Source organism: Lissotriton helveticus, chromosome 12 (assembly GCF_964261635.1).
Source record: "Lissotriton helveticus chromosome 12, aLisHel1.1, whole genome shotgun sequence".
Classification (NCBI taxonomy): domain Eukaryota; kingdom Metazoa; phylum Chordata; class Amphibia; order Caudata; family Salamandridae; genus Lissotriton; species Lissotriton helveticus.
Genome location: NC_136073.1, coordinates 286,934,435 through 286,962,183, shown reverse-complemented (window position 1 = coordinate 286,962,183; position 27,749 = coordinate 286,934,435). Strand labels below are relative to the sequence as shown.

At 41.9% G+C, this 27,749-nt stretch overlaps 2 protein-coding genes across 2 annotated transcripts in view; one reads left to right on the top strand and one right to left on the bottom strand.

The window, feature by feature from the left end:
• The window catches only part of LOC144799981 (ATP-binding cassette sub-family C member 12-like), a 973,671-nt gene that overhangs the window by 447,712 nt on the left and 498,210 nt on the right, over positions 1–27,749 (top strand). The gene's annotated exons all lie outside the window — the stretch shown is intronic.
• Positions 88–25,038, bottom strand: LOC144799237 (ankyrin repeat domain-containing protein 27-like). Its single transcript, XM_078670498.1, has 7 exons — positions 24,972–25,038; positions 24,174–24,328; positions 8,639–8,698; positions 8,503–8,556; positions 8,355–8,420; positions 8,201–8,277; positions 88–334 (listed from the first exon to the last, which is right to left on the bottom strand). Exons 1-7 carry the CDS (start codon positions 25,036–25,038, stop codon positions 88–90), a joined length of 726 nt encoding a protein of 241 aa, XP_078526624.1.

The following is a 27,749-nucleotide window of genomic DNA, read 5'->3' as shown; positions in this document are numbered from 1 at the left end:
CCAATCACAACATATTTCTTTTTAAAGGAGACTTTTTTCATCAAAAGCAGTGGTCAGCAACAGGGACATCGTTTGCGCCCAATTACGCTAATCTCGTGATGGCAGCAAGGGAAACTGAAAATTATGAAAATGCCAGTCAGTCACAACATAAAAGTCTGGAGTAGATTCATAGACGTTCTTTTTCTGATATGGGAGGGAAGCTGCACTGAGTTTGAAAACTTTATCCAACACCTGGACATCATTACATATGATCTCTCTTTTACATCCACTATCAGTGAGTCTAATGTCATCTTCTTGGACATAGAAGTCTTCATTGATAATCAAAAACTTTGTACTAAAATGTACAGGAAACCAACATCATGCAACAGCATTCTCCATGCTAACAGTGGGCGTCCACAAAACCTTAAATGGAGTATACCCTACGGAGAAATGCTAAGGGCCAAGAGGAACTGCTCCGAAACCGCCGACTTGGAATTACAGTTAGATGAGATGGGTGATCGTTTCCTGGAAAGGGGATATCCACTGAAAGTCAGTGAGAGCGCAAGAGCTAAAGTGAAATCCAAAATGAAAAATTACCTTCTGACAGTACGTCAGGATGGTCTACAGCCGAAATAAAAAGATGACACCACAACTCGACTAATCATCGATTTTAACAACCAAAACAAAGAACTGAGAGGAATTATATAAACAAATTGGTAGATACTTTTGCTTGATGAAACCCTACAAACTTCTCTTCCCTCGCATCCCAATATCTCTGGGAGACATTTTAACACATAGCCATCTGATGATCAAACAACCCACAGTCTCTACGTGGCTTAACACTCCTGGTTTCTGGAGGTGTCAAAAGTATAAAGCGTGCATTAATGGCCAGAATATCAAAAATTTCAACTCCAAAATGGTAAAATCACAGATCATATCACCTGCGAGTCCAAATTCATGGTCCAGCTATTATATTGTCCCTGCAAAAAGTCATATGTTGGAAACACGATTAACAAATTGAAATTGAGAATCTTGCAACACCTGCGGGCCATCAAAAATAAGGACTTCACCTATCCAATGGCCAAGCATTTTCATGACTTCCACTCTAATTACAGCCGCCAATTGATTTATACCAGGATCAAAATTATCAGGCAAAAAGAATGAGGTGGGGAGAGGACACTAACTCTGAGAAGAGCACAATCACAATTGATTTTGGCTATCGCCACTGAGAATCCATGAGGGCACAATCTGGATGCAAAACTACATGTACATCTATAATAAGCTGATATTTTCCGGAGAGCCTTTGTGCAATGAAGTTTACTTATGGACAGTTTTAGGATAATGATGCTATGATTGGACTGCATTTATGTGTAAATATATAATTCCTATACTTTATGGTTTCTTCACCAAAAATTAAATGTTTATTGATGCAATCAAAATGTATTATTTAGAATTTAGTCCATTCGATGGGGTCAAACAATTTAGATTAACACAGGTATTTTTTTATTTATTTGTTTTTATTGATTTTACAGAACAAGGAGCCAATCATCATCAGACAATCAAAGGACATATAATCATGCGATATAGTATTACATGTTTACAACCAACATAGGCTAAGATACATCAACAGAGTCTAGCATCCATAAGTGTCCCTGTATTGCAGCACATAGTGAACTAGTAGCATTACAAATAATTTTCAATTGATATGCCAATATAGAACGTTCTCAGCAGTCTTGTTTACAGCATAAGTTTAGCAAAACAGTGGATGATTTGGTAAGGCTATCAGAATACAACGCAGTTAAAAAACAACTGAACAAAACATAGTTACCCTGGATTAACACAGATATATCAGTACGTATTGCTGATCTAGAGGAATACTATCTTGGGTATGAATTAACAAAGTATTTAACAGTCAGGGAGCTTTTAAATCAACAAGTCCAAAGCCCTTGCAAATAGTACTTTACTGTTGAAACTGCCTTGCACTGTCACTTAAGCTATAGTCACTTATGTGTATAAAACCTCCTCTCTTACTATTATCTAGCAATAGCACCTGGAACGGGGGCACTTGAGGGGACATAAGGATGGGGGAGTTAGGTCAACTTTATACAATAACATTGTGATGGTGCATTAATTGGCTTCCTTTTCTTCCCCTGCCTTTAGAGATCTGGCTTTTTGACAACTTAATGACATTATGGGTTGATATTTAAAGTGTACTTTACTTTAAATGGATCACAGACCTGTATTGTCTCCATGCACTAGGCACTTTATTGCAACTTCTCTTTGCACTTTATACTCTTCTAGACCTATGTGGGTACATATAATCATATATCTGCTCCTTATACTCTTCAAGATCTATGTGTGTATATATAATCATATATATTTTTTCACACATTCATTATAATATCGTGTTGTTGATTTTAACTTTTTTCATCATGGGATTTTTCTTACTAATTGCATCTTGTGAATTTATTATGGTTTTAATGGTTTTTAAATCGAATTTGTTTGCACATTATGTTCGCAACAGCAACCTCTGTCATTTTGGAGACTATTAAGTGTTCTTCACAGTGATGTGTGAAAAGCAAAAACTACAAGAAAAAAATAGAAAAATTTAAGAAATAACTATAAAGAATTGCAAAGTATTTTGAAAAATCATTAACATTTAGAAACTTGGTTTATTTGTTTGAATTATGATACCTTCTAGAATTTTTTACAAATGGTAACGCAGTTTGCGATCATGTGTATTTGGGGATGCACAGTCTAACTGCTGAACAGTAGTAAAAAGTGAAGAGGGATCGAGCACTTGTGCACTCTAAGAGATGCTCTAGACTGTGAGACTCTATGGTCCAGGAGACGGCGAGTAAGCCGAAACACGTAGACCGTCTTTTTAACCATGATTTGCACTTTGGTGTACTATTAAATACTTCATGAAAATTACCTCTACTGTGGTGCCGTGAATTCTCGATGTGGTGCAAAAGTTCAAGCGTAGAATGAATCCTACAAAACAATATCACCCACAGGGGTTTGAATTAAGGTGGACTACAGGTACCAGGAGGCAATTTGTGCCGACGCCCATCCAGGGCGGGACTTGGGTGTATTTAACAACGTGCTCCACTGAAAGTCTGTTGTTTCCTTCTTGCCAAACAGCCTGTGAACAAGGACTCGATGGAGTCTGAAACGAGTCTGGTGATAACTTTGGCAATTTTACTCGAAGTGTGTTGGTGTGCTGTACCTGCTGCCTTCTGGAATAAAAGGGCATTAACTCCCCATGTGCATCTTTTTCTCTTGGTCAAACTTGGTTTTCTACGTTTTTTTTTGGCTCGTCCGGCCACGAAGGAGCCCTGCTGCCTAACATTGGGCGGATCTGAAGCGCTCGCAACTTCGAGCGTTTTTGAGAATGAGGAGGTCAATGTTGCAGAGTATATAAGCAGCAGGAGCAGACATGCTTTACCCACTGGGAAAAGTAATTGTGGACTACAAAACAATAGCACCCACAGGGGTTTGTATTAAGGTAGACTACAGGTACCATGAGGCAATTTGTGCTGATGCCCATCTAGGGCGGGACTTGAGTGTATTTAACAACGTGCTCCACTGAAAGTCTGTTGTTTCACTCTCGCCAAGCAGCCTGTGAACAAGTGTGTTGGTGTGCTGTACCTGCTGTCTTCTGCAATAAAAGGGCATTAACTCCCCATGTGTGGCTTCTTCTCTTGAGCAACCTTTGTTGTCTACATTTTGCGGCTCATCCGGCCATGAAGGAGCCCCACTGCCTAACATTGGGCGGATCTGAAGCACTCGCAACTTCGAGCGGTTTTTAGAATGAGGAGGTCATTGTTGCAGAGTATATAAGCAGCAGGAGCAGACATGCTTACCCACTGGGGAAAGTAATTGTGGACTACAAAACAATAGCACCCACAGGTGTTTGTATTAACCCATTCCGTGCTCGTGTTGGCAGTTGGCTGACGCGAGCACTACCTTCTGGGTGCTGCGCATGACCTTTGGCCGATGCAGCCTCGCCCACCCTTTAGAACGCCCAATGAGTTAAGGTGGACTACAGGTATCAGGAGGCAATTTGTGCTGACGCCCAACCAGGGCAGGACTTGGGTGTATTTAACAACGTGCTCCACTGAAAGTCTGTTGTTTCCCTCTCGTCAAACAGCCTGTGAACAAGGACTCGATGGAGTCTGCAACGTATCTGGAGATAACTTTGGCAAATTTACTCGAAGTATGTTGGTGTGCTGTACCTGCTGCCTTCTGCAATAAAAGGGCATTAACTCCCCATGTGCAGCTTCTTCTCTTGGGCAACCTTGGTTTTATATATATATATATATTCACTGAAAAAACCATAGGTTATAGACCATATATAGTTAGGAATTAGCATTTACAAAACCTTATTTTACTCACACAAAACCATTGAAATTCGCATATATAGTTAGTTGCACTAACTATATATCGCGCATCCGCAATCCACAGCTGATCATGTCACATATTACATCATTCATGACATGGTCAGTGACATCACTGATGACATCACTGATGACATCTCAAATGACATCACTGATGACATCACTGATGACAACATCCAGTGACTGTATGTTTCTGTAAAGTTAAAATATGTCTTACATATTGAAGAATGAGTGGATGTATAAGTGTCTGGATGAAGGATTTAGTAGGTGCATGACTGACTGTATGAGTGAGTGATTAAATGTGTCTCACTGAGTGCATGGGTTAGTGACTAAACTGTCTCAATTTGTGCATCATTATGTCTGTTGTTCTGTAAACTGCTGCATGTGTTGATCATTAGCTATATGATTAACTATATGGGTTATTGATTGGTTGCCCAAGTATTTGTATGGGAGACTGAGAGTGTGTATGGGTGGCTGGGAGGTGTATGACTCTGTGCATAGATGTGTGAGCAGTTGATTCCCTAGATGTATGGGTTCAAAAGTGCATGTGGAAACAACTGTATGGGCGGTTGACTGTGTGCATGAGTGTATTGGTGAGTGAATGGATATCTCAGTGCTACATGTCAAAGTAAGTACATATGTAAAACACAGTACATGTGAGAGTTGACATATATAAATAACTGTGCATAAGAGCCAGTGAATGTGTGAGTGGCTGTATGGATCATTGTGAACTTGTATCAGGGATTGTATAAGAGAGTAAATATGTGTTAGTATATGTTTGAATAAGTAAGGTGTGTATAACTGTATAGTTGAGGAAATGGAGGTGTGATTGATTCTTTGCATGACTGACTAGGTGTGTGAGTAACTCCATGGATGAGTGACAGTCTGTGAGTGTATGTTTACACTGAGTGTATCTAAGGTTATATTAGAGTCTGAAGAGGTTCATCGTATTATCACATGAATGATGTCATCAGTGATGTGATCAGTAATGTCAAATGAGATGTCATCAGTGATGTCATCAGTGATGTCATTTGAGATGTCATCAGTGATGTCATCAGTGATGTCATTTGAGATGTCATCAGTGATGTCATCAGTGATGTCACTGACCATGTCATGAATGATGTAATATGTGACATGATCAGCAGTGGATTGCGGGTGCGCGATATATAGTTAGTGCAACTAACTATATATGCGAATTTCAATGGTTTTGTGTGAGTAAAATAAGGTTTTGTAAATGCTAATTCCTAACTATATATGGTCTATAACCTATGGTTTTTTCAGTGAATTTTCAAGGTTTTGTAAATGCTAATTCCTAACTATATATGGTCTATAACCTATGGTTTTTTCAGTGAATATATATATATATATACACTGAGAACATTTTAAATAGTAAACAGTGTCTGTGAACACGTCATTAAAGCTTGGCGCTTCTTCATATTGTTGGTGTGGTACTGGCATTGCTTGAAAAGATACTCTGGTGTGATAGTAGCTTCAAGGGTGTTTGAAAAACGGTGTGAAACATATGCATGTAGTTTGGTGATTTCCCAATGGAAGATTTAAATGTTACTGTTACTCTTTAGGGAATCCTTCATATTAGAGGCCAAACATGAAGCTCCAAGAGACAAAGTAACTGATGAACACTGCACAGTGCAAAAATAATAACATAACTTCACAATGAACATAGGGTCATTGTAAGTCACACTGCAATATACATTGCACTAACTGCAAACCTTTTCAAGCTACAAACGAAATGGGCAAATAGGAGTCTCACTCCTTGAGAAGAGCAAGAAGCACATCAGTGCTTTGCAGGAAATGAATGGTTACCAAACTTTCAAAGCCACTGTTTAATCGAAGCACAATACATTACACCATATCGAGATAGTGCAGTGATCAGAATTAAGGATTATTCTTGTTCTATTATGTGGTGGATAGTACCAACCACAGGGAATCAGAAAATGAATTTCCTCGTCAGTCATGGGCGTAAGGGCTTACCCAACGCTAGTGTCAGTAACTTCTGCTTCACAGCCAAAACTGATATCTCCAACACATGAGCCTCACAGATGCTAGAGGTATTAAGGCCACCTGAAGGACCGAAATTGGGGAAGACTTGGTTGGCTTGGGGCTGAAGCCACCAGTGTTGTCACAGAAATAAAGTGCATCATAGATGCCATGGAAACTGCAGCACGCATGGAAGGTGGGCCAGATGATCTAGGTGTGGGTTATAAACTCAATACAGACAACATGCCTCTCAGAAGGTTGCACCTGCTCATGTGCTGCTCTAGGAGTCTGGAAGCATACTAGCGGTTACATTTTCTTTTGTAAGAGAAGGATTACATCTGAAGAGGATGAGTCAGACCACTCCTCCCTGGACCTTTTCTTGTGATGCTTAATACACAAGTAATCCTGCAAAAAAATGAAGAGGACTTCATGTGCCTTTGTGAGGCAATGGCTTCTTATAGAGATGATCTGTCGCTGGGAAGAGATCTGCGTTTGGATTGGATCTATCCTAGTTCAAAGTCCTAATATTGGATTTCCTTTCTGCAACCATATTCATGTACATGATTGCACAAATTGGAAAGCCAAGTCTCAAGTTCAAGGTCTAGGCATTGCATGTGGCTTGAGTGAAGGTCATTTATCTGTCTGAGACCCAGAAAAGACAGAGTGCAAAACAGTACAAAAATCTGACATCTAAAAATAATAACCAAAACTCTGTAAGTTTTTGAAGTGCCTTTCTGGACCCATTTAGTTGTATCTTACAACACCATCCTGTGGTTAAGAGGATGGTGTGGGGAAGGAGTATCCATTAAAGGTTACCTTGACCAGAGACTTCTTCCCAACACAGAGAAAGACTATTTCCTTGAATACGACTCACTACTAAGGAGATTCAAAAGATAAATGAGATTGCAGTTTTGCAAATAGGTAATATTATTATACAATGTGCTGGTTGTCAAGGTACAATTCAACGGATATTACTAAAGCTCTAGTCCTGGGCACTGGTAGGGTTGCTCACTCAGCTGTATTCTCTTCTACATGGTATTGATACAAATAGCTCCAACGAGCTTAACTGGTTTGTCAAAGGTAGATGGAAGAGGGGTGAGTTTCAGACATTGATATCCGGTTAACCTAATAAAACAAAGCCCTAGACTAATGCACTTCATGCAATCATGTTCCTACTGTACTGTGGATTGGAGGACTGCAGAAAGGAGTTCCTTTTTATGGCTTTTGCCTGACAAAAACAAAGAGAGCTGTGGGCATGAATCTCAAATTGAACTTTCATCTGACCTCATATGACTTCACAATAGATTTTCGGAGTTATCAACCAGGTCAATATTACTTTTAAGTAGGTCATTTCGTTCAAAATGGCATTGTTCCCCACATTCTTCAATGCCCAGCTAAACAGGGTATAGACATCCCAGCACAGGTGTTGAGATCAAAGGAGAGGGTTTTGGAAAGGTACTATGTGGAATTGTGGTATTATCAGAATATCCTGCACATGGTTGTGTTAGGTTTTTTCGATATGAAACGGTAACAAGTGCTTTTTTGAAATAATGTAGATTTATCAAACTGCTCCCATCTTGAGTGGTATGCAGTACACAGGAGGTTTAAAAAAACACAAACAAAATGAAGACCTACACCTCTCCCAAATATCCTGAGCCTAATATTATCACTTTTTGCTTGCATCCATCTGCTCAGGCGTCCTAATAAGTATAAAATGCAGTGACACCATCAAAGGCACGAGGCACTATGTTTGAGCACACACTAAATTAAATAACCTGCATTTCTTATGCAAATTAAAGGAGTACAATTAACACATTACTTACCTAAATTCAGGCTTAATTCCAATATCTTTCTGTTGAAGATCTTGTAGGCCTCGTGTTATTTTATTGAAAGCAGCATCCTAGCAAATAAAGAAAGTAGTAAATTGCAAGAACAGGTTTGTGTATTAACTTTGAATTATAAATAATTCAGACATACCTCACTTGACTCTATAGTTCCCACGCACTTAAAGATTAGTTCATGAATGCCATGGTGTACATACATCTGTTAATGAAACGACATGTTTAAAATCTCACCAAAACTATGCATACATTCTCATTTTTTTAACCCATTGACAAGCACTTACTTCCACAGCTTGTTTTATCTGATTCATCTGAGGTTCCTGTTTCGCAATCGCTCTCTAAAGATTGTAAAGACAATTGTGATTACTATGCCCATTTTTTTTGTCAAACAAAATGAGAGCATATAAAAATGCACCTTACCCAATGAGAATCTCTTAATAAATGCTGAAGACATTTTGTATAAATAGCATTGACAGAATCCTGTAAAAAAATTAAATGCATTAGTGATCAAGTAGTAAATGGCTTGTTGGTTATACCTATGCAAAGATGATCAATTACGGTAACTAAAAAACAAAATCCAAGATTTTCAATTTGATGAATAATACTTTATCACAAATCGACATATAGAGCAACAATAGCAACAAGAAAGGCTTCCCTTGTTACCAAAACTAAACGCTGGCCTAATTGAATCAAGAAGTGTGCATAATAAATGCTCACAAGTATTTTAACAAATTGTAATGTAGATAGAAATGTGAATGTTTACCTCAGACAATGTATTCCCAGCTAATAGACAGGACAAATACATTGTAGGATTAGTAGAACATTAACATACCACACTATACTTATTTATATAATCTAGGTGTTTTAGAAAGCACCAGTATGTTGCTTTACAGCCATTCCACACAGAGTTGGAAATGTGAGGTGCTGAAGAGTGAGGCTAAGACATGAGTCACCTCATTGAATGTCTATGCCTAAAGACTTTTTCCTGCAGAAAATCTAGAAATAAGAACTTGGCTGTTGTCCTCGGCTATGTAACATTGGACATGATCCTTTCAGGAAGGGTTAATGTGGGATTTTCATCAACAGCCAAATAGATTCTCAGGGAGTAAAGAAGGCAGCATCTTGATCGGACATGTGCAAGCTCCTCTCCCTTCAAGCATTGCTTTTTGAGTTTGAGGGAGAATGAAGGCAATACCGAAATGGGGAGTGGATGCTCAGGTAAGCTTTTTATGAGCCGAGTAGGCAGAAAAGAGCGGACTTTTGAACCACGCTGTGTTCTGCATACTTACTGCGATCCGATTTAAAGGCAGCATCACGAGAACCAGGTAGGAGTTGCAGACGCCTCTCATTCAAACATCAGGCATTCCACTTCAGAAATGACCCCAAAGTTCCCCCCATATATGTCGTCATTTTGGCGAGTCAGCTATGGAGATGGCCTAGTGGAGTCTCTAAGCCAAAAATGATAACACTAAACGCTCATTTTTTTGTGGTAGTGTGGGCGAGCAGGTAAGGCTTATCAGAGGGTCCTACTAAGCATTTGTTGAACTCACAGAGAAAATAAATAGGACAGGCACTCCAGAATAAATCTGAGACGAATTCTGAAAAATAATCGTAATTTTTTATATACATTTTGATACCCAAAAATGTGTTATCAAGTAAGTACCTTTTTAAATGATGAATTTCACAGGTAAGTAACCAGTTCGCTTGAATACATCTTTATGCAGCAATGCTGCCCTATGGGAGAAACGGCATATGTTGCATACAGTTATTTACTGTTGGTTTCTGGGGTCTCCTTATGGTCGTAGGGGATGAAGGTCAAAGTACCACCAGCAGCTACTCGTTACCTGATCTAGGGGGTCCAGGTGCAGGTTGGGTTGGTAGCTTTGCGCTACACCAGTGGAAATAAAGGGGGAACCTAGAAAGAGGCTGCAGAGGAGGACTTGGGTTCAAGTCCGGAAGCCCGCAAAGAGAGCCGTGGATCACAAGAATCCTGGAAACAAAGGGGCACAGCAGGTTCGTTGGTACCCGGGTTGGGGCGCTCGGGGGCAAAGGGGGAATTTTGGCTAAGCTCTGTGCATCCTAGGGCCTGGCGGTTGTCTGTCTCGCCAGTTGAGGGAGCATAAATCAGGACAGCTGGACGATTTTGGAAGTGAGTATCTGCGGTGCTCACATCCCTAGATGGCTGCTCGGTCACGGTGCTGTTAAAGTCCCGCCTGGACTTAAAAGGGCCTTAGTTGCTGCAAGGGGTCCGGTATCCTGAGTATTGTCCGGTGCAGATCCAGTGGGTACTGGTGTCTTCTCACTCGGAAAGGGGGAGGGGGGGGTAGATTGGACCTTTAGGAGCACAGGTACCTCTTCCTGGAGGCTACTGCATCGGGCTGTCCGGGGAGCGGCAACACAATAAACCAGAGTTGTGGGATACCTGCAGACTGGGGAGTGCGTCCTCTACTCACAGGGAGATTGCAGGCAATTTGCGAAGGGTTGGCAGTCTACCAAGATTTTTGGCAGTTGCTCAGCTGCAGGACGATTCACTCGGTCACAAATGTCTAGACTGGTGCGGCAAAAAGGGTTTGGCACCAAAAATCCATAGCAGTCTTCAGTTCACGTTGTCTCGCAGCTCTTTTTTGTCCTCTTCTGGATCCGTCAAATCTAAGTTCCTGACATCAGGGGTGCCTCCTAAATACTCAATTTAGGGGCACTAAGGAGAGTGACCGGTAGCAACCAATGGGCTACTTAACTTTAGGGCAACTACACCCTCTATATGACCACTTTATATGGAAAGTGGGCATAATCCAGATCCAGTGATCCTAATTCCACCATAGCCAAGATGGTGGAATTTAAAGTTTCATGTTCACATCAGGTAGCCCACCTTAGTGGTGGAACTAGCCTGATGGGGAACACGCCTCCTGATTAGCTAATCTTCCCACTGTTCTGGTGCCAAACTGGCCTAGGGCACGGGGTGGAATTTCCCCTGTCTGGGAACCTTGGGTCACATATCAAAGGTGGCAGAGGCCTTTGAAGCCTCTTGCCTTGATATGCTGATTACTTAGCCATCCTGCTTGGAAGAGGTGGCAGCCTGGGTAAGCATGGTTTCTGACCTCGGGGAGTGCGGGGTCTCATGAGTAGGGGGTCAGAAGCATGTCTGTGGTAGCAGGCTGGTAAACACCAGCCAGCCAATTCACTAATACTAGGTAGGTTTTCAGAGTGCACTGGAATCAGAGGGTGCCTATTATTACGAGATGTTATGATACCAAACATCGCTCGATTCAGTGGAGACATCATGTAGCTAGGGAACTCGTAATTACCAGTGTCCAACAAAATGGCTTCCCTGTTCACTTGTGCTGTCTAAGTCGATTCTTAGATATTACAGGGGCATGCCTGCTCATGCAGAAATGTCCACAAATGTAGTATAGTGCACCCTGCCCTAGGGCTGTAAGACCTGCTGAAGGGGTGACTTACCTATACTGCATGCAGTGTCTGCAGGTATGACACACAGGAAGTGTGACAGGTGTCTTCACTTTCCTCAGCACCAAATCACACAGCCTGCAAAGACAGTATGCATGAGTCTGCTGAGGGGTCCCTTAAAGTGGCACAATACATACTGCATAGGGACAATCAAACCTCTTAGTGTGCTGCAATGCTTTCTGTAGGGCTATGGATGATGGGCTGACCGGTACTGTCAATATCCCAGCGCGGGAGTGTGACTTGCCCTATAGGGGAAAAAACAGGTCTTCCATTTTGAATTCCATGTCCGCAAAAACAACAGCAAAGTCTCTGTAAGGCTACTCGTCTTAAATAAACATACAGACAACCTAACAGACTTTTAACTATGAATTGAGTAGAAAAATCTGGGACCAGCAGGAATTGGAGCTACATGGTAAAGACAAGTTATGTCCACTCTCTGCAGCACCAAAATCCACAGAACCAAAGGTTCTGGAGAAAGTGATACCAATGGCTTTAACCATCTCATACCTCAACTACAGTAGGTCTAACCAATGCTCTCAATATCCCAAAGTTGAATGGGAAATGAAACATATTTGCTTGCTCTCCTAGCACACTGACCGTTTCAAAGCTTTCTCCTTCAACTCTGCGAGAATGTAATGAATGCGGGAAGGCGATTAAATCAAAAATCTACGAGGAGAGTGTAAAGTCTCCGCTAGTGTGTTCTGTTCTCTAATAGGAAGCACCAAGAAGGTAAACCACAGAAACATTTTTGTTTTCATGTATTTCCCACTTAAGATTACAAAAAAGTCAAAAATTGCCTCTTGTGAAGTTGAATGGCCACAGAAGAAGCTATTTAAGAAAGAAACAAAGGGGTTGTTGAAGCTTGCAAACAATTCAGGAAGGAGTGGAGTGGAAAAGAGGCTTAATGGGATCATAATAGATGTAAAAAGTGATGAGAGAAGAGGTGGTTCTACTAGTGGAACAGACTAAGTGAAGCTCACAATAGAAAATGTGTTTTTATTGACCAATGATGTACCTCATTTACAGTCCAGGGAATTTGCACATGCATGATAAAAGTGCCCAGAGGCTCCATTTTACACAGTCCTTGAAAGCCCCAAAAGAGTAACCTCACTGTCCAGTCCAGGAGCTTGAGTAACAAAGCCTTCTTCAACACAGCGCATTTTAAATTTGTAGATGGTACCCAGAAAGCCAGACCCTTCTACACAATCCGCTACTGAAAATTTTCAGTGTGGTACTCAAAAATGCAAGCCATTTGATAGAAAAAAGTAATATACATAGTCCATTAAAAACAAAAGAAACATTCCAAACTTAAGTGTCTCCAAGGTGCAATAATCTGACTGAGGGTCATGTCAGAACTGACATTTAGCAAGGAAGCGGAAAAGGGTTGGTCCAGGAATCATTAGGATTCAAGATTTGATAATAATAAGTAAAAGCAGAGAAGGCGGAAGAGCCTTCCCCTATGTCGCAGCCAAGGCATGGAACAAGCTCCCCGTCAACATCAGACGCTCCCCTACCCTGCACACTTTCAGAAGACCCTCAAGACCTGGCTCTTCGACTGACTGGAGCTGCACTCCCCCCCACCATGCCCCCCTCAGCGCCTTGAGACCCTCACGGGTGAGTCGCCCGCTTTATAAATCCCTGATTGATTGATAGAGAGTCATGATTTGGGAATTGAGGGATTGTTTAAAATGATAGTGGCAAAAGCAATCTTTTAAAACCACAAAGGACGGGGTAAAAGGCAATGACTTTTGCTGGAAAATGTTGACCTGCAGCCAAATTCTTGATCCAATATCCACATCTACACATTCAGAAAAACGGTTACGCCCAGGCATTGTTCTAAAAATCTAATAAAGAAAAAAACTGAATCTAAAGTCACAGAACAACATATTTAGAATTAGTTACTATCCCCAATGGATTCCGTACCTATGCTCCCATCATAACCCATTTTGACCTTTACCTTTCCAGATTTCTCTTTCCTATTACTTGCAGCCATGTTTGACAATATATTTTAACATTTGATCATATTTAGCCATTAACTTAATATATTTTTAGTCTGAACTAAATTCAAAGCTCCTAGCTCTCCCCTTTCCTGACCAAAACATTGTTTAATTGTTCATCACACCGCAATATCAACCACTACTTGCGTCACTTTCCCATTAACCTTGGCTGCATTTAACTAAATCTTTGAAAACTCTAAGCTAAAATACCTACAATGCCACTTCTGTTTTTGGTTAAGAATGCTTTGGTGTCTTCTTGATAGGTAGGAGTACGAGGCAGGGGTGTTCCCATACCACTTCTTGTTTGCCCTCACCATAGAATCACTGGCATATAGGATCCGCGAACATCTAGAGATCTGGGGCTTCCGGCCCTCAGATAAGATAGTCTTCGAACAAAAGATCTCTCTGTGCGCGGATGACTTCCTCCCCTACGTTACCGACCTTGTCTGGTCCAACCTTTGTTTTTCGACTGGAGGAATATGGAGGCTATTCGGGATACTGCGTTAATTGCATTAATACAGTACCTTCCACAAGAGAATACTGTTGTTCCTCCTCTCCCCCATCGCTTGACACATACTAATCTGCGGTTTAAGTTTTTGGGGATATGCCATTCCAGAGTTGCTCAGCATCAAACATGAGGCTGTCAAGAGACTATCTGTAGGAAAAGAAGCCAACACTGTGCATTTTCACTTTTGATGAACAAATGTCAGTGCCTGCAATGGTTTCAGAACACAGGAAAATAGTTGCGTCAATAGACCGTTGAAACAAAAATGTCCACCATCAACCAAGAGGGTCAAGAGGGTCAGGCTGGCTAAACTGCAACCTAGAACAGGTCAATGGAGTGTGTGCCCCTTGTGAACATCTAGGCTCCTTTTCAGACAGAAGTCTGAAAAAAAGTGATGTTTGAACCTGCGAAGTCAGGACACAAAGCACCTAAACCAAGCCGTTCTACCTTCTTTCCATTAGGAACAAACATTTTTCACACTTGGACTGTAGGGAAGAAATAACTTTCAACACTTAAACACTTATAGGGGGTAAGTGTTTTTTTTTCTCTGTAGACACAAAATTTGTAGTATATCACCATCATCTTCAAGATACTTGCTTCTTCTCCTCACAGTATAGCAAACATCCTAACAAAGGTGAGCATGTACTTTAATTTCTGTGCAAGCAACTTCAGTTCTTTGAAGAGGTAGAGATTTTTTTTAATCCTTCTAGTTTAATGGACTTCACTGGTTGTACACACTGTAGAAGCAAAGATGCAAGATCTTTTTCCCATCTTGGTTTAAAAATGCTAACCCAAGTGAAACCCAAATGAAAGACTCAAGCATAAAAGACTTTGCAGGTGAACCTGAAACTTAGTAGCGGCCATGTTCTCCAGTAATCTTATTGGAACAGGATATTAGAAATGAGTCAATGAGATGGCTGCGAGCAGGCTAAGATGATGGGCCCCTAAACTGGGGTCTTTACACCACCCTTACCATCCTGCAAGAATCCTGCTGTGATCTGCGCCCTACCTGGGCCCATCTATAATGCGGCTGCTGTAAATACGAGCGGAGGACTAGCGACCCACTTGAAAAACTGAATGAATCCATCCCAAGTGGTCTGGAGGAGCAGTGCAAGTAACGGGACAAAAGGCAACAGCAGGGAATGATCTCATGGTAGAAAAGGGCCTTAGGGTGCTCGAGAGAAGCAGGAATAAAGGACTGAAGTTAGCTGCACTTTTAATCTTGTTCCTGCCGCCCCTGCAGCAGATCGGACTCTGACACAGCCTAGATGTGGAGACCCTGAATCTTCCCTGGCCTGGGCAGTGGTCAGTAAACAGGCCTGGACCAGGCGAGAGATGCCTAGGCTGTGCGCAGCTGGTGATGGGGAGAGCAAAAACTGCCACCGCCCTTCAGCACCTTTTGCAAACATTATTCTGGTATCACGCTCGTGAACATTCAGAGACAGTGGCAGAAAGTTGCACTGGGGTCAGGGGGTAGCTGCGCAACGGCCACGTGGGGTTGGGTCCCCAGAAATAAACCTTGATGACATCAGTGGGTATGGAGACAGGCATGATGCACTTATGCCTGGCTGGGTGTGTTGTGGAGGAATGGAGAGAGTGATGTCGGCATGTGCTTCCAGACAAATACGGGGCTGACGACCTCTGAATCTGCATAATGGAATCCGGTCCTCTCCCTGGGACAGTTGCGCCCGCGACTGGTGGAGAATGAGAGGTTCCCTCGCCTGCTGACCTGGATTTTACCTGAATGGAAGACTACAGTGTAATTGGGGGTGCTACGAGGCCTGTCTTTTGAAGGGCAGTGCCTGACGTGGTGGGCAGCTGCTGGGGGCTTGTCTTCCGCCACCCACACTTTAACAGGAACCTGCTGGTTCTGACTTTTGCGTAGAATTACTAGGGATCAGAGACGCCTGTCAGCTCAGCTGCATCTCTGGTAGTAAATAGACATGTGATTAAACAATCTACCATCCCCCTCCCATCTGGGACCTATGTTTGGCCAACCACGCACGCTCTAAATGTCCATCGATCAGGGGGACACTGTCATCATGGGTAAGAGGAGTACCCATCAATCACAGGCGAAAATTCACTGTCAGACGAGGGCACCTCAAGCAAGTCTTCTGGACCGTAACCTGTGGAACAGGATAGCATGTCATCCAAGGAGGAAGCGTTAAGTCAAGCCGTCAATTACTACAGACCGCCCTTAAAAGGTAAGATGGAGGAGCTCTGAACAAATAACTCTACTATGGCTGATCTCTGCAAGACAAAAGAGTGATTACCGGAAGCGGAGGCATTAAGCTCAGGATCAGAAGATCAGGATCAGAAGATCAGATCCCTGCAATGTGGGTCCAGCTTCTAGAGGCCGCCAAATGCCTAGTAGATCGCTAAGAATGCAGAAAGGAGATCCTAAAGAAACAGTATTCGAATTGTGAGAATGCCAGAGGTAGTTCAATACTCAAAAGGAGAGGGCTTTCTTATAGGCTGGTTAAAATCCTGGGTACATCCCAGGACACTTGTCCCACTGCTTTGTTGTGAAGCATGCACATCGCGCTCTGATGGCATGGCTCTCTCCTGGTGAACCCTTAATATGTGTTATTGTGCTCCTCCTCAATTACAACAAGGACACTACCCTTGAAATGGCCCACAAACTGGTGACAGTTGCTCAGGAGAATCACAAAATCATGCTCTTCCCAGAGTACATGCGAGCAGTGCAACAGCAACAATGCTCACTCCACACAGTCAAACAGAAAATCATGGCGATGCAGCTGAAGTATGTGTTGATGTACCTAGCCAAACTCAGGGTTCCCTTCAGCGGTAAGCCTTTTTTCTTGGATAAGTCTGCAGCTGCGTGGGACTGGTCTGAGAAGAGGCATCCAGCAAGTTCAGACACAGAGCCTAGAAGGACTAGAGTGGCCAGACACTCTAAACCACAACAGAAAGGATTTTGGCTGCCCGAAAAGAGTCCTGCACCCACGAAGACTGGTGGTAGAGGGAGAGGTTTCAGCTGACCAGAATGCACAGATAGAGACGTTGCTCACCCATATCCGCCTTCCCTTGCCACCTGAGAAGTACTATGTGCCTGGTGCTACCTACAGAAAATGAAATATCCCAGGCTGGTGGGGTCCGGTGGGACGTCCCAGTTTAAACCCCAATTAAAACAAGACCCTGATACAGCATTCTGCAGATCATCCAGAAGCAGAAATGTGCTCCTTTGTTGCGGATGGCAACAAGAAACATGCTTTCACTGCTAGATGATGGGCGAGGTGCATCAACATTAAACAACTATGCACATCCATAGAGTCTGGTTCCACTGTTAATTGTTCACTGCTCTTGAATTGGGCAACAGATGCTTGTGGGGTGGAATAATGAGGTGGGGGGGACTGAGAAAAATGGAGCTGCAGTGCAGACATGATGGCTGTTTATTGTTAAAATTGCTTTGTTTTGCTACAGGTCTGAGGTATCATGCAACAGAGCGGTTTGTTCCTAAGGTTCTAATACACAATAGCCTCCCGATACACAACAGTCTCCCAAGCGGCTGGTGTAAGCCTTGATCGTTAGACAAACATAACATTTACAAAAGATTTATTGGACCCAAGACATATGTCTGTTTAGCATTATACGAGAACTTACGGGCATAGAAGTCCTTCACTAAGGATGCACTAGCTATACACACAATTATCCATGACATGACCATAGGCCACCACATAATAATCTCCTGAATTGTTAATGGGTTGAACAATAAAATCAAGAGGGGAGCTGTGATGCTTTACACCAAGAAATATGTCTTAAAATCATTTTAATCCCAAGGACCCACTTACTGGGCACCAAACAAGCTATACTAAAGAGTCCCACTTTAGCTTCAAACAGGCTTCGGCAGGAGAGGAGGATGGGGTAACCATCCTTTTGAGGAAGATATTCGCCTTCACGTTATCTGACAAAAAATGCAGACAGTTTGGCTGATTAGTCATTTGAGGGAGAGTAGTGGGACAGCTGTAGACGCTTGTTAGTGTACATCTCGAGAGGACACCTTTAAGCATGCTTTAAATATCCTATTAAACGCAACATGAGGGATGACTATTGTAGGTGGGGATTTCAACTTAGCAATACTCCCCACGCTAGATGAATATAGTGCATCCTCCGTGAGAGACACAGGAGCCTTGGGCAACCTCCTCCGGTCATGTTGATGCATGGTGTAGATGGCACGTAACCAAGCAACAATTCACTTTTTACTTGAACGTACATGTTATGTTACACGTTTGGTAGAGCGCGCAGCTGCACCTGTAAAGGGACTTCCCAGCGCTACAACTGCAAAATGTTATAGGCACTGAAGTAGAAGCACAGGAGACCAATTAAGCAGGAAAGAGATGTGTTTTAATGGCTTTACGGAACAACGCATGGTTTTGGATGCTTCTGATACTCACAAGAAGAGAGTTCCAGAGCTTCGGAGCGAGAACGTTAAAAGAGCATCCTCCCGCCCAAGCTTTTGTTACCTGGGGGAAAACCGCCAGGTGCTGGAACATTAAGCGTAGCTGGTGGGTGGGTGTGTGTGTGTGTGTGTGTGTGTGTGTACGGCTAAGTAGATTGGCCAGAATATTAGGGGAATGAAGGTTCAGAATTCTGTGAGCCATACAAAGAGTTTTGAACTGTATACGTTTCGCCACTGCCAGCCAATGCAGTCTGCGGATAGCGTCAGTTGTAGGACAGGTTCTCCGCCCGCCAAGGAATGTCCAGGCCGCAGCATTTTGTGCCATTTGTAGGCAGAGAATCTGGGCTCTGCTTGCCCCCAAGTATAGGGAGCTGGCATAGCCCAGCCTAGATAGGAGTGGAACAAGACCAAGGCATGGCCTCCAATACCAATCTCCTCCAAGCGCTGCAGCAAGATCTAACACTGTGTCGAACGCAGCGATTAGAACCAAATGTATCAGTCCTGATGTGCGACCGACGCCCAACGCGCCCCCCAGATGTTCAGTTACAGCCAGAAGGGCAGTTTCCATGCTGTGATGTGGGCGGAAGCCATTCTGGTAAGGGTCAAGAAGATCATTGTTTTCGATAAACCTCGTGACAAGAGAGTTGATGTAAGCTTCGGCGATCTTAGATACCCACAGAAGGAGAGAAATAGGGCGAAAGTTCTCTGATTTTGATGCGTTTAGTGTGGGGGTTTTAAGTAAAGGGACCACCTTGGCCAGTTTCCATGCCATGGGGACTACCGCAGAGGGCAGAGATAGGTTTTTTTGTTGTTTTTTCTAAGTTTATTTATTGATTTTCATCAAATAACAACCAAAGTTCAACAGCATTTATACACAACGGAACAGTCACAGAGTGATGCATTTACATAATACTGTAGCACTATGGAGGAACAGTCCAGCGCTGTCTGCGTTTATCATACAAGACCATTCTTGAGCAGTACATAGAGTGTCATTAGTTCTCAACCATAGGTGTCAGATATGTAGTTAACGGTTCCCATATGTCACGTGGCCTAGAAGCATTAGGTAACTCTTCATCATAACAGGTGAGTTGGTCTCGACAATATGCCATATCTCTTATCCATTGCTTATGCTGCGGTGCAGGCCTGCCGCCCCAGTGAATAGATACTCTACGCTTTGCTAGCAGCAAAGCTATGACTGTCAATATTCGATGAGCAGCTTTAATCTTTAGTACATTTCCTAACAAACATATTTGCAGAGTACATGCTATCTGTTCCCCCATCATTTTGTTTTAAGTGTGTGTAACCTGCACCCAAAACTCATAGACCTTTGGACACGCCCAAGCTAAATGTAGAAAATCCGCATTTTGAGTGCTGCATCGTGTACAGCATGCTGAGTCTCGTAACCCGTATTTGTACAGTTGTGCCGGGGTATAATATATTTGGAGCAGATACTTATAATGTACAATTTTCTGTGATTACCATTTGCGGTCAGCTGGCCTGTCAGTTTGCAGCACGCTGCCCATTTATCCTCCGTCACTGGGTTTGGGAGTACGACATTCCATTTCTCCATCGGTCTTTCCCCAACCATTGCAAAATCAGTTTGTGCAGCCCTATATAATTGGATGACTAATTTGGTTCATGTTTGCATTGTGTAGATTAACTGCAGCTTCTCGAATGTGGGTGACTCGTCTGGAAAGCACAGATATAATGCTTTTAGTGCGGCTCGCAGCCTGCAGTAGAGGAACGTCAGCATCGCAGACCCCTCCTTGCCCTCCACAAACGACAGTCCAATAAACTTTCCTTCCAGATATAGATCCCCCATTGTGCGTATTCCTGCTTCGTGTAGTATTTTGACCGGACCTGCCTCATTTGTTACTGATATGTCAGTATGGTGTAACAAGGGCATGGCTGGAGCATACAAAGAGAGTTTTTGTGCCTTCCTCGCCAGCTCCTTCCACGCATGTGCCGTGCATTGCAGTGTATCTACTTCTCCCTTTTCAAATATAGTACTGGTATTTACAATCAGGGCTATAAGTGGAACAGAGATAGGTTGATCAGTTTGCAGAAGGTGGAGAGAAGCTGAGGTAGGAAACATAATTCCAAATCACACAAAGACTACATTGTTATTCCTATGGCAGAAACAGCAGCTTTTACACAGGAGTGTATCCTGCCTAGGGGATCTCAAAAATAAATACTGAGGTGAAACTGCTGGCATAAGTTCTTGCCACCAGGCTATCCAAAATAATATGTAGCTTAATACACAGTGACTAGAATGGCTTTATGCTCACTAGGAGCCCCAGACACAGTCTCAGATGCTTTCAGGTGGCCCTTGTGAAATCAGCAGCCAGGTGGCCGGTGGACTTGGAGAAAACATTTGACATGGTCCATTGCCTTTCATGAATCCGGTCTTCTTGAGAAAGGCCTTCAGCACCCAGTATCTGAAATGTGCCCAGGAATCTGCATAAAGTGCAGCAGCTTAAATAAGGGTGAATGGAGTGCTAGGCTCCCCCTTTCCCATTGGATGTGGCATGCACCAAGGTGTCCTCTCTCACTGCTTAGGTTTGCAGTTGTAGCAGAGTAGATGCACCTGAACACGCAGGTGCCTGGCTTCGGGTGGTATGGTGGAGAAGAAGATAGAGTGTCACTATAAGCTGATGATCTGTTCATCTATATTCATTGGCCCGCTAATACTGTTCCACCCCCTATCCATATGCTTTAGAGATATAGGGACAGTGAGGGGCGAGCCACCAGCAATGTTGCTTGAGACCAAACTACAGGTCACAGTAGACCACTTCCATAACCTAAGCATGATCATGGTGAATGATGGAAAACGTGCTGGAGCTCAATATTGCCCTGCTTCTGAAGCAAACTAAATGCAAAGTGACTGGGTGGGCAGCTTTGCCCCTTATTCATAATGGGACCAGGAGCACTCTCTAAAACAGTTATACTTCTATGCCTTCTCTATGCCATCCAAAACTCCCATATCCACTCATGAGAATTCTTTCAGCCTCTAAGATCAATGCTTAGTAATTTGGTAGTACACCACAAGTCTCCTTTGAGAAATGCATGCCATCCACCATTGAAGGCAGGCTGGGGATAGCAGATACACAGCAATGCTACTGGATTCACAGTTAGTCACACTTAATGAATGGTTTTGGTGATGGATCAGACTGGTGTGACTAGAGCTACACTGATTACAACTGTAAGACGTGTTTGCTTTACTGTATGGAACCCCCATCCCAAGTATTCTACCACCTACCACAAAAGTACCACTAATATGTTGGAATACAGCCCTTAAGTGGATTCAGCAGCAAGGGAAACTATCCAATAAAACCCCACTGTACGTCCCTAGTGGGTTTACATGTGTGGGACCTCATTGGCATTTCCAAGTTGGGAGAAGTGTGGGTGCAGAGCCACATTAAAGCATTCAAGCAAATGGCAAGAGATAGTTTGCTCAGCAATACCCAACTTCACCACGCTCTGAAGGTGTAGAGAGAAAAGCTAAAAGCAGTACGGGAACACAACTCAGGGAACTAAAGTAAAAATGGAGCAGCTGGGTGAAAAAGGTACATCTCAGATGTATAAATCCCTGCTTCTCAATGCGTCTCTTTTGTACGTGAAAGAGAGATGGGAGGCGGGTCTGGGCTGCTCAAGAATGAGGAATGAGCAGAAGCAACGATGGCCACATACAAATTGGCCAAGGCTTTTCGTTTGAGGGGCACACAACTCAAAAACTACTGATAATACTGCCAATATATTAAATGTACAGTATTCTAGTGTTCTTTAAAATATCCTGACCCTAACAATGAGAGCTCAACCAAACATTTCCCGATGCACTGTCAAATGGGATATAAACCTAAGACTTCTGTAGGACGAGAGAGTAATATTAATCTTTTGTGAGTCTGGCAAAACCCTGCACACAGGAAACTAGTGGAGTTATGGAGATATGTTCTTTCTGTTGAGTAGGGTCCTTGCCTTCAGCAAAGATGGGGTTTTTGAGTAAGTGTCATGGCTTTACACCAACCAGGGGAGCACTAAGCAATCCCTTAAATGGAGGCGGTAAGGAAAGTATCAGTTGGATTGGGAAGTTACATAGGACAGGTTAACAAATAAAACCTCCCCGAGTACCCCGCTGTATTACTGATGTTCTTCACGCCAGAATAATCTGTACAGCGTAGTGCGCTCTTCACATCCTGTATCAACCACTCACTTATGTCCAGCAACACCTATAGCCACCACCAAATGTCTCAGCTCTCATCTACAGTGCAACTATAGTGTACTATTAAACTGTACAATTCAGGTAATGTCCAAAGGAGTTTATTTTTCAAATGGCCATCAAAGGTCTCAACACTTGTGCACTACTTGCCTTAAGACACAAACAGTTCATGTCACCATGGCGATTAAAAATGTGGAATATGACTCAATTCAAAGGCTAGGTTTCAAGCGTGTGTTTGTGAAAGGTTTATTAGGGCTCAGGACTAGCTAGGTAAGGAATCTTGGTTCTCCACTGTTTGTATATCAATGGGCTGGCTACGCAGTCACTGTTGTTCAGTATCTTCAGGGTCTCTCCTCTTCTTCTACTTTTATTATTCCTTGAAATTCTCCCTCACAGGATCACGCTATGAGCAGCATTTGGTGGGTCTGTCAGTGGCCTTTAAACCAGTTGATCTGTCTCTGGGTAAGCAATCAATACAGTTCGTACCCGAATTATACGATGCACTTAACTCCCGCTCAAACGCTGGAGCTGTGTTTCCAACTGGTTTCGCCTGAATAATTGAATGGAGCGAACACAATAGTGATGGGCTGCTTAGCCGGCATCCTCTCACACCCCTTATCAGGTAGGAAGGGAAAATACATGCAGCTGACAGAGCTCCTTCATTTCAAGCATGTAATAAGCAAGGCAAAGTACTCTTTCTATAGAGACCAGCCTTTGCCTTTAAATGTAAATTCCTCGATGTAGGGTTCACCAATATATCAAACAGACCTTACCAAGTACTGTAGGGCTGCAGCCATGTGCAGTATTGCCTCCTCATTTTGACTTGTACACCAAGAAATGGGAGGCTGACATGATAATACTGTGTGGCGTCGCCCATTCGGAGCTGCCAAATCCTGCATACTTGTTCTGTTTTTCTCCACAAGAATGCAACTAGGTTTTAAATGTCGAAATCTATGCAGAGAAAAACCATCACATGGAGTAATTTGCAAACTTTTCTTATACCTGAAAATAAGGGACTAAGTATCTAAAGCACAATGGGTGAAGTGTGAAGAGTAAGCAGGTAAAGTGTCTAGGAATGGCGTTGGGCGTGAACATATTTGATTGATAAAGCAAAAAAATCAAAGATAAAGCAAATCATTAATTGAATTTTGAGTATATTCTTACACCCTATATTAGGAAAAGACTAACATTTATAAATATTACATTAAGAGATACCATGGCTTGTGAGATTACCTGCATGTAACTCGGTTTCACACATGCCATTTCTGGTTTTTACCCAAGCAGACATCGACTTCATTCATTCAGATTCAGCATAGATGAAACAGGTGATTTTAAACATTTGAACTACTCACTATATAATGTCGGAGACTTTTTCTTTCGTATTCCTTAAACGAACCGTGAAATGATGCAATGATCTTATCAAATTTTTCGGTGTGTCTTCCTAAAAACTCTGTTGCATCCTCTATGTTTTTCAAAGAATATGAAGCTGATGTTATTAGAGGTTTTTCTAGGGGGAAAAAAACATTGAAATGCATTCTTAGAATGTTAATTTATCAATGAAGATGCATATTAGCTGGCAGTTACAATCTGGCAACATAATATGCAACACTATTTTAGATGTGTGACTGTTTAAATCAAAGTATGATCCTGTATGAAGCCACATACTATCAGTTGTTTGACAGTTCTCATTTTCACTATAGATTGAAATCAAACAACATTCACTCGGTGATAAAACTGAGCTATATGGTGCAAATTTTACGGAAACTGAAATTTTAAACTGAATTGGCATACATCTAGTCTACCCGCCATCACCAATTCAGGCGCTGTCATGCTTTCAGACTTTACAAAACCTGTAATTTCCTTGGCAGACCAATTTCTATATTAGTCTGCTACAAACAACAACTTAATTTCTTATTTTTCTAAAAAATGTTTCATATGAAGAAAATTTGCCAAACGGGTATTCAAATGTCTCCCAAATCGTTGAAGAGTGCATTAACATCACTAAAATAAAAAGACAGAACTATATCTCTGCAGCAGTAAAAATGGGGCCATCTTTGCTTCAACACAACTGAGAACACACTGATTCTGAGAAGATACTTTTGTAAGTGGAGTCTCTAACTAGTGCTCAGACCAACAAGGTGGGTACTCACCCTTTATGTTTGTCCGCAGCTTTGCAGTTGCTTGGACCGGTTTCAAGCTGTGCCCATCTCTACTCATTCTAACTAAAGAGTGCTAATGGTGCGGGCCCCTCTAACAAGCTTACGCTCACCATTCTCACGCCCCCCCAGCATCTTCAGACCCTTAAGGGTGATTAGTTTGCGCTTTACAAATACCGGGCTATTTATTGATTTATTTATTCTAAATTGTTCCTTTTGGAACTATGCCCTAGGAACTCTATTTAAGCCTTGTAAATTACAACACAGCTACCCAGAAATTGCAAGTTTCTCTAACCGAGTCAGCAACACGGAGTCTGTGTTGATGTCATTCTAATTATGCTCCTCCATCAAACATCAAATCAAGTGGCTTGCTTATTTACTTAAAACACTTAAATGCATATCTGGTTTTCTACCTGTATAGTTAATCTAGTATTCGAAGTCCTTTGCATTTCCCTTGACACCAAAATGCACAAAAGTAGACCTGCCTACATGAAATGAGGGAACACCGAACATTGTGTTTCATGTGCGTAACTAATCTATCTCTAAATAGTACCAAGAGATAATGTAGTACTCTTCAGTAAAACAGAATTAAAATTCTAGAGTAATAAAGTAGCTTGGTGGTTTTATTAATTTTACAATGTTACTAGTACTCAACTGCAACTACCTGTATCCCTTGACCAAGTGCATTCCCTTACATGTCTCTTGAATAATAACAGAACGCTACAATAGGACCATCACCTTTCTGTAGAAATGGCAAAAGACTGTGTCCTTTTCTATCTCGGCGTGGATGGCACTGTGCTAATCCTATGCTTAAAGACTTTGATAGAAAAACAGACATTTGAGGTGAGCAGATCAAGAGTGTCGCTGGTGTTGAGAGTGCTCTAACAGGAGCTGCTTTCCACCTAAACTGAGAACTACCTAGAGTTCTCTCCTTTTTTGCATAATTTATGCGTCACTCTATGCCTGAAAGGCTTTTGTTTTGACTTCTACTGGGTGCTCCCTTGTGTCTGGACAAAGCTATACCTCTCTGAAGAGCTCTAATTAGAGCGAAACACTGTGTCAGGGGTTGATTTTATTCATTTCAGGTTGGCTTGAGTCGGTATTTTACCAATTCAAAGCTGTAATACTGTGCATAGCTTTTTTCATTTTACAGCTCGGCAAGGACAGCACTGTGCTAGTCCTAGGCTTAAAGACTTTGCTGTACAAATGGCAAAAGACTTTGTCCTTTTCTATCTCGGCGTGGATGGCACAATGCTAATCCTATGCTTAAAGACTTTGATAGAAAAACAGACATTTGAGGTGAGCAGATCTAGATTGTCGCTGGTGTTGAGAGTGCTCTAACAGGAGCTGCTTTCCACCTAAACTGAGAACTACCCAGATTTCTCTCCTTCTTTTGTGCATAATTTATGCGTCACTCTATGCCTGAAAGGGTTTTGTTTTGACACACACACATATATACACACATATATATACATACACACACACACACATATATATATATATATATATATATGTTCACTGAAAAAACCATAGGTTTTACACACGTTATAGTTAGGAAGTAGCATTTACAAAACCTATGAAATTCACTAAAAAAACATAGGTTTTACACACGTTATAGTTAGGAAGTAGCATTTACAAAACCTATGAAATTCACTGAAAAAACCATAGGTTTGACACCAGTTATAGTTAGCTCGAAATGTTACTGATATAAAACCAATGAAATTCCACGTTATAGTTAGTTGGACTCACTATAACTTGCGCGTGTAATGCACTGCTGATGACATCACATATTACATCACTCATGACATCACTCATGACACCATCCAGTGAATGTGTGTCTTTCTGAAAAATAAATATTAGTGAGTAATGTTTAAATTTTTAAATATATGTATTAGTGTTTCACTTTGTGTATAAGTAGCTGCATGGGTTGGTGAGTAGGTACATGTGTATGTACATGGGTTATTAGATGTTTTATTAGTATCAGTATGAGTGTTTGTATTGTTTAGTGTGGGAATTACTTACAACATTGATGCATGAGTGACAGACTCTTTTTTTGTATGTATTTTGAAGACTACATATGTGCAGGACTGTATGGTTGAATAGTGTGTATATGTGTATGTTAGTGAGTAAATGACTGTCTCACTAGTGTTTTAAACCGTAACTACATATGTTTTAATCTAGAATATGTGAATATTGATGCATATAAGTGAGTGTATGTGAGAGTAAGAGATTGTAAGAGTTCCTGTTTACATAAGTATGTGTTTCGAAAAGTGATTGTTTAAGAGAATAAATATGTGTAATTTTCAATAGAAGTAAGGTGGTAGTGTATGTATTGCTCTGTATGCGAAAAAATGGATGTTCAATAGTTTATTTGCATGTGTGAGTATGTGTGTGAGTAACTTTTGGATGACTGTCGGTGTGTAACAGGAAGTATAGGTGTATCACTTCACATGATGAGTGAGTATATGTATGAGTGACTATATAGAACTGTTGGTGAATGAGTGGGTGTGTATATAGATGGTGGAATTACTGAATTGGTTGTAACTGGTATGGATATCTTTTTTGGGAAAATGTTAGTTTCTTTTTTCTTTTTTTGAATGTTTTTCAAGGGTTACATTACACTGAAAGGAGATCTGTTACTCTGTCACAAGGATGGTGTCATCAATGATGTCATGAGTGATGTCACTGACCATGTCATGAGTGATGTAATATGTGATGTCATCAGCAGTGCATTACACGCGCAAGTTATAGTGAGTCCAACTAACTATAACG

Excerpts from the sequence above, each read along its gene's own strand:
- LOC144799237 (XM_078670498.1), bottom strand. The coding sequence starts at position 25,038 with ATGAGTAGAGATGGGCACAGCTTGAAACCGGTCCAAGCAACTGCAAAG. Across the intron at positions 8,699-24,173 it reads AAAGTCTCCGACATTATATA|GATTCTGTCAATGCTATTTA; the intron begins GTGAGTAGTTCA and ends ATTTTTTTACAG. Across the intron at positions 8,278-8,354 it reads GAACTATAGAGTCAAGTGAG|GATGCTGCTTTCAATAAAAT; the intron begins GTATGTCTGAAT and ends TTTATTTGCTAG.